Consider the following 17208-nt stretch of genomic DNA (forward strand, 5'->3'; position numbering starts at 1 on the left):
TGCAGTCATCCTGGGACACGGAATCGATACCAGAATGTAACTTAAAGGAGTTGTAAAGTCTCCTGGTTTACATTCTATGCATTAAGGTGAAAAACCTTCTATGTGGCAGCTGCCCCCCCAGAGCCCCCCTTTTTCTTAACCCGAACCCGATCGTTCCAGCAACAGGGACAAGCGCAGCAGCTCCTGCCGCTGTATTGGCTCCTCGTTGGATAGATTGAAAGCAGCGGGAGCCATTGGCTCCCACTGCTGTCAATCAATTCTGGTGATACAAGCCGGGGGGGCGGGGCCGAGTCCTGCTGCCTGTGTCAATGAATGGAGTAGCAGGACTCAGGAGCGCGCCCCGCACAGGTGCCCCCATGGAAAAAGCAGGGCACCCAATGAAGAGGAGGGACCAGGAGCACCGCCGGGGGACCCCAGAAAAGGAGGACTGGGGCCGCTCTGTGACAAACCCTTTGCATGGAGCAGGTAAGTACAACATGTTTGTTATTTAAAAAAAATAAATAAATTCATAAACCTTTACAATCGCTTTACAGGGAGGAAATTGTTCGTTATTCGGGTTTATATACGTTTTAATGGGTTGTTCTTCATTCAGCTCCACTCTTCTACGCTCGGCTCGGCTCCTCTCGGCTCGGCTCCTCTCCCGGACCAGACATTATGCTTTTCATTCACTCTTAGGAAACGTTTTTTTGTTTTGTTTTTTAGCTGTTCCAGATTGACCCACTTTGGTCTGTTTTACCCACCAGAGAAAGAGGAGTTGGACATCAATTCCACGTCCGTGGCGGAAATGGACAAGCGGGTGAAGCGCAGACTAGTGATGGGTAAGAGTCACGGGTAGGTCTCTGGGTGCCACATTGTTGCCGGACCCACCTGTGGGGCGATTGTTGGCGGAGCAGAGAAGGAAACGTATCCCAGGCCCAGAAATGATTCCTATCGGCGCATTTGTATTCCCATAGAAACTAATGGAAGCGTGCGCTTTTTGCACGTTTCTGCGTGTGTTTTTGCGCAATTTTCTGCTCAGATGAAAAAAAAAAAAAGGAAAAAATAAAATAGTAGTAATATATATGAATAAATAAATGTAAAATAAATACACAACTAAAAATGACCATAAATAAGTAAAATAAATGAATAATATGTAATGATACATTAATAATTAACCTCTAACCTTAAAAATATTAAATACATTATTATTTTTTTTATTAATAAACAGCCAAACTCAAAAAAAATACATTATTAATAATAATATATTATACTTAATATAATAATTATTTTGTGTTGGGGTATTTATTATTTTATTTTTGTAAGGGTTTAATTATATTATTAATATTAATAAACATGTGGGGCGCTACAGTGGTGTAGTGGTTAGCACTACCATGGTTCCCAACCATGACACTACCTGCCTGGAGTTTGCATGCTCTCCCTGTGCCTGCGTGGGTTTCCTCCCACACTCCAAAGACATGCTGGTAGGTTAATTGGCTTCTGTCCCAAATTGGCCCTAGTATATGAATGGGGACCTTGGATTGTGGGCTCCTTGAGGGTAGGGACCGATGTGACTGTGCAATGTACAGGGATTGGGACAATTGTAGACACTCGCTCAGGTTGAACTGGATGGACTGGTGTCTTTATTCAACCTTACTATCTAACAGCCGAACTTAAAGAAAAAAATACGTTATTAATAATTATTTATTTTGTGTTTAGTTATTTATTATTATTTATTTTTTTAAGGGGGTAAGGGTTAAATTTAAGGGTTAATTATTTATTTATTGTTGCATATTATTTTATTGAATTTTTTTTATTCATGATTTTTATTTATTTGTGTATTTATTTTACACTTATTTATTCATTTATTATTATTCTTATATTAATAATATTCATATAGTCATATCCCAGCAGCGAATGGTTATTTTAGTTAGGCTCATGTTTGAAAATCGGGAGCGTGCGCTAAATCACACACTCCAACATGCACAGAAATGCGTTGCCTTTTAGCAGACTCCTTGCAGCGCCATTACTTTTTTTTTTTTTTTTTGCGGCATGATTTTTGAAAAAGGGTCAGGGACTTTTTTGTTTCCGCGTTTCATGTGCATAGGGTAGCCGATTGAAATGAATAAGCCGCCCTACGTGGGGAGCACGGGAATGTGTGAACTCTCCTTTTTACCAGGATGGTGTGAGTGGAGCCTTCATGATTGTGCAGCATATCTGCTGATGTCATTGCGATACAGCTGCATGATTTTCTACTGAAAATAAAAAGGAAAAAATAAAATAGTATTAATATATATGAATAAATAAATGTAAAATAAATACACAAATAATTAAAAATATCATGAATAAGTAAAATAAAATAATATGTAATAATAAAAAATTAACCTATAACCATAAAAATATTAATATAATATTATTATTAATAATAATCAAAATAAAATAAAAAAACACCCAAACTTGAACAAAAAATACCATTATTAAAAATAATAATTTATTTTGTGTTGGGGTGTTTAGTTTTATTATTTATTTTTTTTTAAGGGGTAAGGGTTAAATTTAAAGGTTAATTATTGTTGCTTAGTATTAATTTGTTGCATTTTTTAAATTTATGATTTTTATTTGTGTATTTATTTTACATTTATTTATTATTATTCATATAATAAAATAAATAAAAAAAACCCAACTTCTGATCCTAACCTAAACTGAACTCGAACCCCTCTTTCCCTAACGAAAAACCTTTTATAATGAATAATAATAAAAGAAGAAATAAAAGCTAATGGAAAAGTTAAAAAAAGCTGAAATGCCTAGCAACAAATGATGCAACAGATAAACGTTTTCTCTATTGGCTAATAAAAAAGATAGGGACAGAAAATGCAGTAATAATCGCACCTTTTAATGTAATGGTAAAAATGGCACAGATCAGTAAAACGTAGTCAAAACATAAGCCAGTGATCGGAAGCCAAAATGGGTAGTCAGACGAGCCAGTGATCAGGAAACCAGAAATCAGCGTAGTCGGAGGCAGAAGAACAGGATCAGGAACCAGAAGGGACATCAGCCGGGCAAAGTCTTTCAAAGGAACACAGCAGAGACACTCCAGATATGTTGACCAGGCGAAGGCAGGAAAGGAATGAACGGGGCAGTTTAAATAGCCAGAAGGGGCTGGCTGTATGCGGGACTGATGGGCAGGTAATGTTCATCAGGTGAGCCGTTGTGGAAACAATATGTGCCGACAATTATCCGACAGATGAGCAACCTGAGCACAGAGAAAAGAGCTGCTGAGAGCCCTGACATTCATAGAGTATATTGAAGTACAAAAATGGAGTCAATAGAGTGTCAATGTAGATCCCCAAGACAGGACCCCATGTTGCTCCATACTTTAGCGTTAACGAGTTTCACAAGATAGACTTGCTTCTTCAGGACTGATTGGGTGGGTGCTGATTAACTTCAGATGCAGAGAAGGGGGCGATCAATGATCAGGGGGGTGGACATAGGGGTCATTTTAAAATAAGGAAAGGGCGATAGAAGATACTCCCTGGAGGTCGGGGGGGGGGGGGGGGGGGGTTGGATCCTCATGACTGCCAGTACAGGAGCCAGCCAGGCGTAATGGAGTAGAGCTGGTGAAACACCAAGATGTGCTTATGAATTAAAGAATCATGCTATATAGCATAAAGAACTCTGAAAACTAGGTGGAAATGGATCAAACATGCATTGCAGAGGAGAAAAAGACCTGCTGTGGGTACGTGGAATCGCAGGGTTTCAGCGACAGATACCTCAGAAATTGCAGGTGTGCGAGGAATATGTCCCTTGTATTCTGTATACAGCAAAGTGAGGCATGTAGATCCCAATGGCCGGCATATAGCGGGGCTCATACCAGAGGAAAGGTTCCCATAGATAGGCTACCAAGCACCATTAAGCCAAGTGGGCCTTAGGCCCCTTTCGCACTTGTGCGACTTATCTTCTGACTTGGGACTGCAGAGTCGCATGACAAATCGTACCCCATGATTTCCAATGAGTACCGTTCATATCTGTGCGACTTCAGAGTAGTCCCTGCACTACTTTGGTCCGACTTTGATGTGAGTTGAAGTCCATAGACTCAGGTTTACAGGGGCATTCCCGGATATTGTTGCAAAATCGCGCGGCATTCAGGTGTGTGAAAGGAGCCTAACAGCCATGTGGGGGGGGGGAGCCTCGCTGGTTTCTGATCCTGCAACCAAGAAGTATAAATTGAAGAAAATGTATCGAAATCACAGTACAATAAATTGCATTTTGATACATTTAATGTAATGTAGCTTTCACACTCTTACATACTTGGCCTTCCATATTTTTGATGCATGAAATCTGACCTCTGGTTGTGCCGGATTTAAAAAAATATACAGTATTCAGATACACCGTTTTCAGGGATCTGAATACTTTGAAGTGCAAATGAGGGATTTGGGGTCTTTTAGACCCCCCGATCCCTCCATAAAGAGTACCTGTCACCACCTATTACTGTCACAAGGGATGTTTACATTCCTTGTGACAGTAATAAAAGTGATCACATTTTTTATTTTTTTTTTTAAAACAATTTAATCATATAAAAAAAAAAAAAAGAAAAAAAAAATTCAAAGCACCCCCGTCCCCGTGAGCACGCGCAGCAAAGAAAACGCATACGGAAGTCGCGCCCTCAAATGTAAACGGTGTTCAAATCACACATGTGAGATATCGCCGCGATCGTCGGAGCGAGAGCGATAATTCTAGCACTAGTCCTCCTCTGTGACTCTAACCTGGTAACCGTAAAAAAATTTTTTTAAAGCGTTGCCTGTGGAGATTTTTAAGTACCAAAGTTTGTCGCCATTCCACGAGTGCGTGCAATTATAAAGCGTGACGGGTTTGGTATCTATTTACTCGGCGTAACATTGTCTTTCACATTATACAAAAAAATTGGGAGGACTATACTGTTTTTTTTTTTTTTTTTTTTCGTTTTTTTTTAAATTCACGAAAGTGTCCCTTTTCCCCAAAAAATTGCGTTTAAATCACTGCTGCACAAATACCGTGTGATAAAAAATATTGCAACAATCGCCATTTTATTCTCTGCTAAAAAAAAAAATATATATATATATATATAACGTTTGGGGATTATAAGTCATTTTCTAGCAAAAAATAGGGATTTTAACTTGTAAACACCAAATGTCAGAAAAGGGCTTAGTCATACAGCCCCCCTGCTGGCCCCTCCCACCAGCCAGGATCTGCCTGCATTGCATAGAGCAGCTCAGAGACCCGGTGATGATGTCACTGGGTCTAATATAAGGTATGTGATGATAAGAAAAGTTTTTTTTTTTTCCCAACATCTTGATTGGGGAGGAAGGGGGTGGGATAGTAATTAGGGGAGGCAAAATATAAGCAGGTTAAACTTTGTGCAATCGTTGGATTTTTCTGCCGCTTAGAATTGCGATCCTGATCTGCTTGACCTGCTTTCTCTGCAGAGACGTGCGCTGTGAATAACGGAGGGTGTGATCGCACATGCCGGGACACATCGACTGGCGTTCGCTGCAGCTGCCCCGTGGGATTCACGCTGCAGTTTGACGGCAAGACCTGTAAAGGTGGGTTGTAGGCGGTGATGGGAGGGGTGAGATTGCGCAATGGCAGGCGAAGGTTTGGAAGCGGGTGGTTGGTCTGTGTGCCAGGCTGAGGCGGAATCGGCAGGAATTGGATGAGTTATGATGATGATTTTGGCTGAAGCGATGGCAGGCTCCATATTTCTCTCCGCTCTTATAAAGTGTGTTTTTTTTTTTTTAATCCGTAAAGTTTTATTACAAAGATTGTATGAAAGGCATTTTTCATGCAACTTTAAAATTTGACTTGCTTAATCTGTGAATTTTCTCTCTGTTGCTGAGATAAAAGGAGTTACAGGATAGGGCACGTATGTATGCCCCAGTACACCAGTCCATCAAGCTTCAAGATACTTCAAGCACCTTAAAATACCCGTCACCCTATCAGCACTGGGTTACTTTTACCCGATATCTCACCTGTAGAAGAAGAATTTCTATACCTACCTTTTCTGTGGCCCCTGCATTGAAAGCCACCATATCTCTGCTCTCTAGCCACTGAGAGTATTCGACTTTCAAATAAGTTGCATACTTGCCCCCCCCGGCAACTGTGGTTCTTCCCACTGACTCATTCATCCTATAGGGCAGTAATGGCGAACCTTGGCACCCCAGATGTTTTGGAACTACATTTCCCATGATGCTCCTGCACTTTGCAGTGTAGTGTAGCATCGTGGGAAATGTAGTTCCAAAACATCTGGGGTGCCAAAGTTTGTCATCACTGCTATAGGGGCATACAAGACGGCAGGAGGAAGCACAGTGGTTGGCAGGGAGGGCAAGTACTTTACATACCCTGAAGCGGCTAGGAGCAGAAGCTTTTCAATGCAGGGACTGCCAAAAAAAGGTAAGTATATAAAGGTTTCCTTCACAGGTGACCTATTGGGTAAAAGTGACGCTATGGTGACAGGTTCATTTTAAGGCCCTGGTGCCCAACATGCCACAGGCTATTACTGTGCCTGCTCACAACAATGCTGGGGGTTGTTATTGCATCCACTGGCACCAAAGTTGGGGATTATTATTGCATCTACTGACACCAACGCTAGGGGTTATTATTGCATCCAATGGCACCAGTGTTGGAGGTTATTATTTTTATCCACTGGCACCAATACTGGGGGTTGTTATTGCATCTACTGGCACCAATGCTGGGGGTTATTATTGCATCTACTGGCACCAATGCTGGGGGTTATTATTGCATCTACTGGCACCAATCCTGGGGGTTATTATTGCATCCACTGACCGGAATGCTAGGGGCTATTATTGCATCCACTGGCACCAATGTTGGGAGTTATTATTGCATCCACTGGCACTAGTGTTGGGGGTTATTATTGCATCCACTGGCACTAGTGTTGGGGGTTATTATTGCATCCACTGGCACTAGTGTTGGGGGTTATTATTGCATCCACTGGCACCAGTGTTGGGGGTTATTATTGCATCCACTGGCACTAGTGTTGGGGGTTATTATTGCATCCACTGGCACCAGTGTTGGGGGTTATTATTGCATCCACTGGCACCAGTGTTGGGGTTATTATTGCATCCACTGATAAGAATTCTAGGGGTTATTATTGCACCCACTGGCACCAATACTGTGGGTTGTTATTGCATCCACTGGCACCAATACTGGGGGTTGTTATTGTATCCACTGGCACTGATGTTAGGGGTAATTATTGCATCTACTGGCACCAGTGCTGGGGATTATTATTGCATCCACAGACAGGAATGCTGAGGGTTATTATTGCATCCACTGGCACCAATGCTGGGGGGTTTTATTGCATCCACTGGCAGTAGTATTTGGGGTTATTATTGCATCCACTGGCACCAGTGTTTGGGGTTATTGATGCATCCACTGGCACCAATGTTGGGGGTTATTATTGCACTGACACCAATGCTGGGGGTTGTTATTGCATCCACTGGCACCTGTGTTGGGGGTTATTATTACATCTACTGACACAAATGCTGGGAGTTATTACTGCATCCACTGGCACAAATGTTGGGGGTTATTATTCACCCACTGACACAAATGCTGGGGGTTATTGTACTCCAACTTCTTCAGTGTGTTTTGCAATGCATTTGAGGCCTTTCAGTCAACATTTCATTTAAGCATTTCGCATTTAGACTTAAAGCCAAGCCCCATCCCCCCCCCCCCCCCCCCTCCGGCCCTCTATTCTGCTCGGAGCTCCCCTGCGCTCACCTCTTTAATAAAAAAGAATGCAGATGTAAAAGGTGCAGAAATATTATCGGTTTTCTCCTATCATTACAGACGTGGATGAATGCCAGAGCAACAATGGCGGATGCGACCACTTCTGCCGCAATACTGTGGGGAGCTTTGACTGCAGCTGCAGAGCCGGGTACAAGTTACTGACTGACGAGAGGTCCTGCCAAGGTACGAAAGACACGATGGGTAGCCCCGGCCTTGTCCGGCATTGTGCTATTTTTATGCGTTTGAGGAGAATGAATCTGAGGGGCAACCTCTGGTGAAGCCTTTCATGGCCTTGATGCCTGCAATCTGAATATTAATATTCGCAGGAACGGTTTCTCATGCCAAGAGAGCATTGATCTACTTTTCAGAAATAGGAGCGTGCAGCTGTGCGTGCTGCTATTTCTAGACCAAGCTCTACCTACACTAATAATTGGGAACCAGTCAGCTCATGGTGATCACAGTGGGTTGGTTTACAAACAAACCTGCCAGCTTCAGCTGTCACTGTGCGTAGCAAACAGCAAAGCAGTGACAGCTGCAGCAGGCAGACCCCCAGCTGTCATTGTGGACTATGGATAAAATTTGGGGAGGTAAATCAATTATAGAATTTTCATCAAGTTTACAAATGCACACCGACACGGCTAACGTTTGCCCTGAATCTCTAGGCATCGGTGACCTCTGGCCATGAAGGGGTTGTTCTTTTCTTTTTTGACTAATTTGGTAATTGTCATCTTTTTCATGTTCATCACAGATGTTGACGAGTGCTACTTCGAGCGGACATGTGACCACACCTGCATCAATTACCCAGGGTCCTTTGCTTGCACTTGTGACAAAGGTTACACCCTCTACGGATTGACGCATTGCGGTGGTGAGTACCTCATGGGGAGGGGAAAGTAACCACCACGGGGAGCGCCGGCCTCAGGGTATACACAGAGACGAAACAAATCCTTTTACATAAGTTGTACCTGTTTATCTGCAGGACTCTATTCATCTGTTCAAAGGGCAGAAATTAAACAGCTTGTCTGAGATTTCAAAAAGCGAGGGATGGGGAGCTTCACAGGCTTTCATACAGCCCAACCCCCCTATACATACAACCTCCTCTAAGCCTCCATACAGCCCCTTCCAGTCTTCATACAGTCCCCTCCGAGCCTTCATACAGTCCCCTCCGAGCCTTCATACAGCCCCCTCCGAGCCTTCATACAGCCCCCTCCGAGCCTTCATACAGCCCCCTCCAAGCCTTCATACAGTCCCCTCCGAGCCTTCATACAGTCCCCTCCAAGCCTTCATACAGCCCCCTCCAAGCCTTCATACAGTCCCCTCCAAGCCTTCATACAGTCCCCTCCAAGCCTTCATACAGCCCCCTCCAAGCCTTCATACAGTCCCCTCCAAGCCTTCATACAGCCCCCTCCAAGCCTTCATACAGTCCCCTCCAAGCCTTCATACAGTCCCCTCCAAGCCTTCATACAGCCCCCTCCAAGCCTTCATACAGTCCCCTCCAAGCCTTCATACAGTCCCCTCCAAGCCTTCATACAACCCCCTCCAAGCCTTCATACAGCCCCCTCCAAGCCTTCATACAACCCCCTCCAAGCCTTCATACAGCCCCCTCCGAGCCTTCATACAGCCCCCTCCGAGCCTTCATACAGCCCCCTCCGAGCCTTCATACAGCCCCCTCTAAGCCTTCATATAGCACCTGCCTCCCTTCATACAGCCTTCCAAACTTTCATACAGCCCCTATGCGCCTCGATAGAGCCCCTGTCAGCCTTCATACAGCCTTCTAAACTTTCATACAGCCCCTACCAGCCTTCATATAGCCCCTGCCAGCCTTCATACAGCCTCGCCCCCCTCTTCCTGCAGCCCCTGCCAGCTGTCATACAGCCTCCTCCTTATCAAATCTTTCCAGCCTTCATATAGCCCTCTCATTTTCATACAGCCTCCCCCAGGCTTCAAAACAGCCTCAGCCCCCCTCTGTTTCAGTCAGCATCCCCCTTCTCCATACAGCTCTGCCTGTTCTTTATTTTACACATAGGGGTTGATATAACTGAAGAGTGCAGATCCTGGTGCAGCTGTACATGGGAGCCAATCGGCTTCTAACTTCAGGTTGTTTGAAATAAGCTTTGACAACAAAACCTGGAAGCTGATTGGTTGCTATACACAGCTGCACCAGATTTTTTGCCCTTTCCAGTTTTAGTAAAATAACCCCAAAGTCTCCCAGCTCCTGAGTGTGCATACTACCGTAATGTCGTTTCCTCTTAACTGCAAGATGCTTTATGAGGTTATTTGCTGCTGTTGTGGACATTTAGGAGACAGGAGTTGGGTTGCCACCTCATCCCTCTAAACCCGAAAACATATGAATTATACGGTTTCTGAGGCTAATTTAATGCAGAAAAGGCACCAAGTGAGTTTAACGATCACCTCAACCAGCCACAGAACCCGTGTAATTCACATGTGGTCAGTTTTTTAAAGGGATGAGGTGGCAACCCTAGCCGAGGTCAGGCAATCGAAAGGAAAAGCAACTCAGGTCACTGAACTGCAAACCCGTCCTGCATACCGCGGATCTGGGTGGCGACGTTTGTTTGGGGCGATTGGCCGGACAGTGGACCCGTTGAGCTTTCCTGTGCAGGCAAAGCCCAGGTTCACTAAGAATCCGAACATTCCGATTCTTGCCTTAGCCCAACCGTGACCGGTTCTCTTTGCAGCAAATTGTTTTCCAGCATTGGCCGTGCAATGACTTATTTTCCTTTTTGCTGGGAGTGTCTCTCCAGGGGGTGTAAATGAGGGAGGGGGGGCCTCATTACCCGTCCTCGCTGGATCTTCCCGGCAGCGGTGTGACGAGTGCGATGAGTAAACGTTTGCTATTAATACCCCGCCGTGACTGTTTACTGAGTGACTGTACAGAGTCTCCATTATACGAAGGCGAGCCGCGTTCTGCACCCCCTCCCCCTTCCTGGGGCTTATTCACACCTACTGATTACGGGGCGTAGGGTGCAACCCCATCCTTTGTGATGTCATCAGTGGGATTCATCTAAACACGTCGATGAGTTCATTTGTAGCCACGTCTCTATGTCGTGATCTCTTTATTTTTGCCAGAATTTGCAGTGGTTTAGTCGCAGAGCTCTACGCCATTTTTCCAGCATAACGGATCCTGAAAAGCGTACATTTTTACATTGCCGTGCCCAGGATTTTTTTTTTCTCAAAGAACAGGTGCAGGAACTCCTTGGCAGTGGTGGCCGGTGGTAATTTTTTTTTTTTTTTTGGGGGGCAGCAAACAGTACCACCCCCCCTTCGTTTGAGTGGGTCTGGTGCACTTACCCTATCTATGGTGGGCAGCTTCCCTTGCTCGGTGGCGGCGGCGATGGCTTTCCCTTCCCCTGTTCTCCACGGGCATTGCGGCGGCTTCTGTTTTCTCCTTCCTCCTCGTCGGCCAATTGGGACTCTTTTTTTTTTTTTGGCCAATCGGAAAACGGGTCTCAGCCCTGCTTCTGATTGGCCGGATTGAGGATCAGTGTTTCAATAGTGAATATTCATTCACTGTTGTAACACACCTGGGTGGGCTCCTGGCGCAATGCTCTGCCCCACGGGCCCACCCTATTTTGAAGCCTATTGGAGCCTCTGGCTCTAATCAGGTGCATCAAACAAACGCACCCCACTGCTGTAATTCACGAGCTTGGCGTCCTGAAAGGGGCTGGACGCATTAAGAGGGGGTGGCGGTGTCCTGTCAAAATAGCGGCCCTAGATAGAGCATGGGGGTGGCGGCTGTGGATAGAGGGGGCGGTGCTCCAGCGCCCCTAATAAACAGACCGACACTGCGAGTCACCCCTTGTCTCCGCCCCCTGCTCACCTCCGAGCACTGTTTCTTGGTCCGCCCCTTACCCGTCTTTCCATTACCACCCCTTTTAGAGAATACAGAACCAAATATAATTTTGTGGTGCTAAAGAATTTGTAGAGAATTTTGTTAATGATTTACAACCAGCAAAACAATAAACTTCCCCAGCAACAATGGACCCCCCTGCAAAAATAAATCCCCTTCAGCAACAATAGACTCTGCAGCAGACACACAACAATAGACCCCTCCCTCAACAGTACATCCCTCCTATCAATGATTGACACCCTAGCAACATAATACACATCCACAGCAACAATAGATCCCCCCCACAAGCAACAGAAGACCTCCCCAGCAAAAATAGACCCCCTCAACCCCCCCAACAAAATAGATCCCCTCCACCCCCGAAAAAATAGATCCTCTCCAGCAACATTAGATTTCCCAGCAGCCAGCACCAATAGACCCTCCAGTAGACAGCTACATTAGACCCCCTCCCTCAACAGTAGATTCCCCTCAGCAGTGATTGTCTCCCCCTCCAGCAACAGAAGACCTCCCCAGCAAAAATGGACCGCCCTCCCCCCACCCCGAAAAAATAGATCCTTTCTGGCAACATTAGATTTCCCAGCAGCCAGCATCAATAGACCCCCCCTGCAGACCCCAGCACCCCTTTGCATTACATACATTCGGTCCTGGAGGTGCCGGAACTGCGTTCCTGCTGAAAAAAAGCCCTGGTCCTGCCTTAAATTTATTTCATGTTGGTGCCTCTGTGAGCCTAAAATGGTGTCATTTCTGTCTGCTGCCTCCTTCCTCTGCTATCTTCATGAGTCACTTCTGACAAGTTTTCCTGACACCAGGAGAAAAAAAAAAGGTGCTCCAGTGCACGGCCTGTGATTGACAGTTTCAGCTCTGCTCTTGTGTGCTTTGTGAAAGGGGTCTGTCCCTTCCCTACAGTCAAATCTCACTCAGCTCTGTAAGTGTAATTTCAGCTCTCTGCCCTCCTTTTCTTTTTTTTTTTTTTTCCTGAAAGCTCAGGCAAGCTTTATAAATTCTGGACTTTGAACAGCTGTAGAGGAGAACTTGCTGCAGGTAAACAGGTACATCTTATGTAGGAGGATTTGTTTAATCTCTGTATATCACCTGAGGCCAGTCACTTCACTGGTTATAGCTGCCATTTTTGGCTGATTGACACTAGTCTCTCAACTTGGTGGTGGCAAGGTGGGTGCCGTAAAAATAGACTTTTCTTTTTTCTTGTTGAAACTTGTCATGGAATCTCTTCCCACACTCCGCTTGAGTGCTTCCTTCATATATCGCTTTCTCCCAGTCTGAATATAGATATCAGATATTCCAACCGCTTGCAACCAATAACTAGGCAGTACTCGTCTTGGCTGCTGAACATGAACGGTTTATTGAAACACAGGACAATCCGCCCTCCCTTTGTATGTAGAGCCGGGTAGACTGTCCAATCAGCAGGGAGGGCTGTTGGAGGAGTTCCCCTCTCCATCCGCACAGCAAATACACATACACATCCCAATCCCATAATACTTTTCTCCCAAGGCAGACAGACACAATAGAACAATGGAATGCAGGTGTATTGGGGTGTGGCTGTATTCCATTGTTCTATTGTGTCTGTCTGCCTTAAGAGAAAAGTATTACGGGATTGGGATGTGTATTTGTACAGATCAGGCTGGGGTTCAAGGTCACCCTGTGCCCCTAATAGAAACAAGGTGACATAGGAGGTGAGATTCTGTGACAAAACGTATCTCCCTCTATTGGCCGTGGGGGGGGGGGGGGGGGGGTTGCTCCAGAATAAAGATTGGCATTTCAATATTGTACATAAAGAAATTTTAATTTAATAAGATTTGTAAAGTGTTTCAGGGGAATGATCTGCCTTTGTTGACCATAAAGGGTTAAACCTTTCACCTCCCACCCTCTTCAGAAATAAAGTGTTGGTGTGACCGCACTGCAGACTCCTGCGGCACGGCGTCTAACCGCGAGTGAAATCATAAAAATGCCAAAAATATAAGTTTCCTAATGCCAAGTGGTTCCTTGCGGTGAGCGATCTCTCCGGGTTGTTGCACTTCGCTCCGCTGTCCTCCCGGCCAGATGGAAAATCTTCGCCTACGTGAGAGGGCCGATTGTTGACGGTGCTGACGGCTCCCTCCGCGGCACAGACCAGGAGCCCAAAATACTCCCTGAACTTTCGCTTAGAATCCAGCGGCATGGAAACTTGGCGCAGGGCGGTCCCCGCGGAGAAGGAGCCCTATTATATATCCTCATATTATAGAAGATAGCCAGAAACTGTGAGTCCTGGGATTCCCAGGTAAAGGAGCCTTCTACAGTGTGGAGCAGAAAGGGAATTCTGGGTAAAATATGTCCCCCCCCCCACCAGCTGTCATACAGCCCCCCCCCCTCATTTCAGCTCCCAATGCTTCATACAGCCTCCCTCAGCCTTTATACTGCCCTCAGCCCTCATATAGACCCCCTCTTTCATACCAGATCCCTAACAGCCCCCCCCCCCCATACTGCCCCATCATACAGCCACACCTCCCTTCATACACCTCGCCTCATACCAGCCCTCATACAGCCCTTTTCTTCATACCAACCCCCATGCTTCATATAGTGCCCCCCCCCCCCCCCCATAAACACAGCCTCCCCTTAGTCTTCATACTGACCCCCCTCCCCAGACTTTATACAGCCCCCTTCCTTCATAGCAGCCCTTATATAGCCTCCCTCCTTCATACCAGCTCCCATCAACCTTCATGCACCCCTAAGGCTTCATACAGCTCCCCCCCCCCCACTCTTTATATGGCCCCCTTCCATTATACCAGGCCCCAGCCCTCATATAACCCCTTCCTTCATATCAGCCCACATATAGAACCCTTATCCTTCATACAGCCTCCATTGAGCCTTCATACCAATCCCCCAGCCCCTATGCAGCCCTCTTTCTTAAACCCAGCCCCCCAGCCTTTGAACAGCCCTCTTCCTTAATACCAGCCCCAGAGCCTTTATACAGCACCCTCCTTCATATCATCTCTTCCGCCTTCACACCAGCCCCCCAGATTTCATACAGCCCCTCCAGTATTCATATAATCTACCAAATATCTGCCCCCTCCTTCTATTAACCCCTCCCCCCAGTCTTCATACAGCCCCCCTCCCTCCAGCCCCTTCCTATATCACCCAGCCTCCTTTAAGTCAGCACCCCCCCACTACTCATCTTCCACACAGCCCCCCCACCCTTCATGCAGCCCCCCTCCAGGCTTCATACAAGCCCCCTCACCCTTCATACAGCCCCCCCACCTCCACTCTTCATACAAGCCAACTCATCCTTCATATAGCCCCCCCACTACCTTTTATGCAGCCCCTTCATACAAGTCAATTCATCCTTTATACAGCCCCCACCACCCTTCATACAGCCACCCCCCCCCCCCCCCAACATTTCAGTCCCCATTAAACACTTCCCTATCGCCCTATTGTGGAATGACGTCCAGCAGGATAAGGCGCGCGGCGATCGGTAGTGTGGTGTGCCACTCTGACATACCGCATCTCCGATCCTGGTAAAGAGCCTATGACATAGGCTCTTAACCACGTGATCAGCTGTGACCAATCACAGCGGTAACTAGGAAGTGTCGGTATTCGGCTTTCCTCAGTTCGCGCTGCCAAGATGCGAGTAGAGGGGTGACGATCGGCAGCTCTCCTGAGGGGGGTCTGCGCTGGTAATCAGTGCAGCCCCCATCAGTGGTGCTAACAACACATGCTAATGCCAGTTTCCATCAGATGCCAATCAGTGCCCATCAGTAACGCCTGTCCGTGCCTATCATTGACTGTCAGTGCCGCCTTATCGGTGCCGCCTATCAGTGCCCATCATTGCCAACTATTAGTGCCCATCAGTTCTGCATATCAGTGCCGCATTAGTGCCTTTTTTTTTATGCTGTAGCGTTTTTTAGCTTTTTTTTGTTTTGTTTTGTAAAACTATATTCCCATAAAAGCTTATGGCTCAAAAACACTGATAAATGCTGAATAGCCATGTTTTTCAGTGTTTTTCTTGGCGTTTTTAAACTGTTTTCAGCTTTTTTCAGAGCTGTTTTACAGCTGGAAAAACTCCTCTCAAACCCCTCTAGTTTTTTGTTTTTTCCTGACAAAAAACTGCCGATAACAGCCTGTGTGTACATGGACACGTAGGAGAACATGGATAGGATAACATGGACACGGATAGGATAACATGGACACGGATAGGATAACATGGACACGGATAGGATAACATGGACACGGATAGGAGAATATGGACACGGATAGGAGAATATGGACACGGATAGGAGAATATGGACACGGATAGGAGAATATGGACACGGATAGGAGAACATTAATATGGAGACATAGGAGAACATGGATAGGAGGACATGGACACATAGAAGAACATGGACATGGATAGGAGGACATGGATAGGAGGACATGGATAGGAGGACATGGATAGGAGGACATGGATAGGAGGACATGGATAGGAGGACATGGATAGGAGGACATGGATAGGAGGACATGGATAGGAGGACATGGATAGGAGGACAGGGATAGGAGGACATGGATAGGATAACATGGACACATAGAAGAACATGGACATGGATAGGAGGACATGGACACATAGAAGAACATGGACATGGATAGGAGGACATGGACACATAGAAGAACATGGACATGGATAGGAGGACATGGATAGGAGGACATGGATAGGAGGACATGGATAGGAGGACATGGACACATAGAAGAACATGGACATGGATAGGAGGACATGGATAGGAGGACATGGATAGGAGGACATGGATAGGAGGACATGGATAGGAGGACATGGATAGGAGGACATGGATAGGAGGACATGGATAGGAGGACATGGACACATAGAAGAACATGGACATGGATAGGAGGACATGGACACATAGAAGAACATGGACATGGATAGGAGGACATGGACACATAGAAGAACATGGACATGGATAGGAGGACATGGACACATAGAAGAACATGGACATGGATAGGAGGACATGGACACATAGAAGAACATGGACATGGATAGGAGGACATGGACACATAGAAGAACATGGACATGGATAGGAGGACATGGACACATAGAAGAACATGGACATGGAAGGAGGACATGGACACATAGAAGAACAATGGACATGGATAGGAGGACATGGACACATAGAAGAACATGGACATGGATAGGAGGACATGGACACATAGAAGAACAATGAAGACATGGATAGGAGGACATGGACACATAGAAGAACATGGACATGGATAGGAGGACATGGACACATAGAAGAACATGGACATGGATAGGAGGACATGGATAGGAGGACATAGACACATAGAAGAACATGGACATGGATAGGAGGACATGGATAGGAGGACATAGACACATAGAAGAACATGGACATGGATAGGAGGACATGGACACATAGAAGAACATGGACATGGATAGGAGGACATGGATAGGAGGGACATGGACACATAAAGAACATGGACATGGATAGGAGGACACGGACGTGGATAGGAGGACACGGATGTGGATAGGAGGACACGGATGTGGATAGGAGGACACGGATGTGGATAGGAGGACACGGACACGGATAGGAGGACACGGA

General features: G+C 46.0%; 1 protein-coding gene across 3 annotated transcripts in view; it reads left to right on the forward strand.

The window, feature by feature from the left end:
- Nucleotides 1-17208, forward strand: part of SCUBE2 (signal peptide, CUB domain and EGF like domain containing 2) — a 156650-nt gene that overhangs the window by 67833 nt on the left and 71609 nt on the right. For all 3 annotated transcript variants that reach the window (XM_077453647.1, XM_077453648.1, XM_077453649.1), the window contains exons 7-10: nucleotides 744-818; nucleotides 5436-5552; nucleotides 7813-7935; nucleotides 8501-8617. In XM_077453647.1, coding sequence (XP_077309773.1) covers nucleotides 744-818; nucleotides 5436-5552; nucleotides 7813-7935; nucleotides 8501-8617 — 432 coding nt within the window. The remainder of the gene's footprint in view (nucleotides 1-743; nucleotides 819-5435; nucleotides 5553-7812; nucleotides 7936-8500; nucleotides 8618-17208) is intronic.

This window comes from Lithobates pipiens, unplaced genomic scaffold (genome assembly GCF_037356315.1).
Source record: "Lithobates pipiens isolate NorthernLeopardFrog02 unplaced genomic scaffold, aLitPip1_a1.2 Scaffold_24, whole genome shotgun sequence".
Lineage (NCBI taxonomy): Eukaryota > Metazoa > Chordata > Amphibia > Anura > Ranidae > Lithobates > Lithobates pipiens.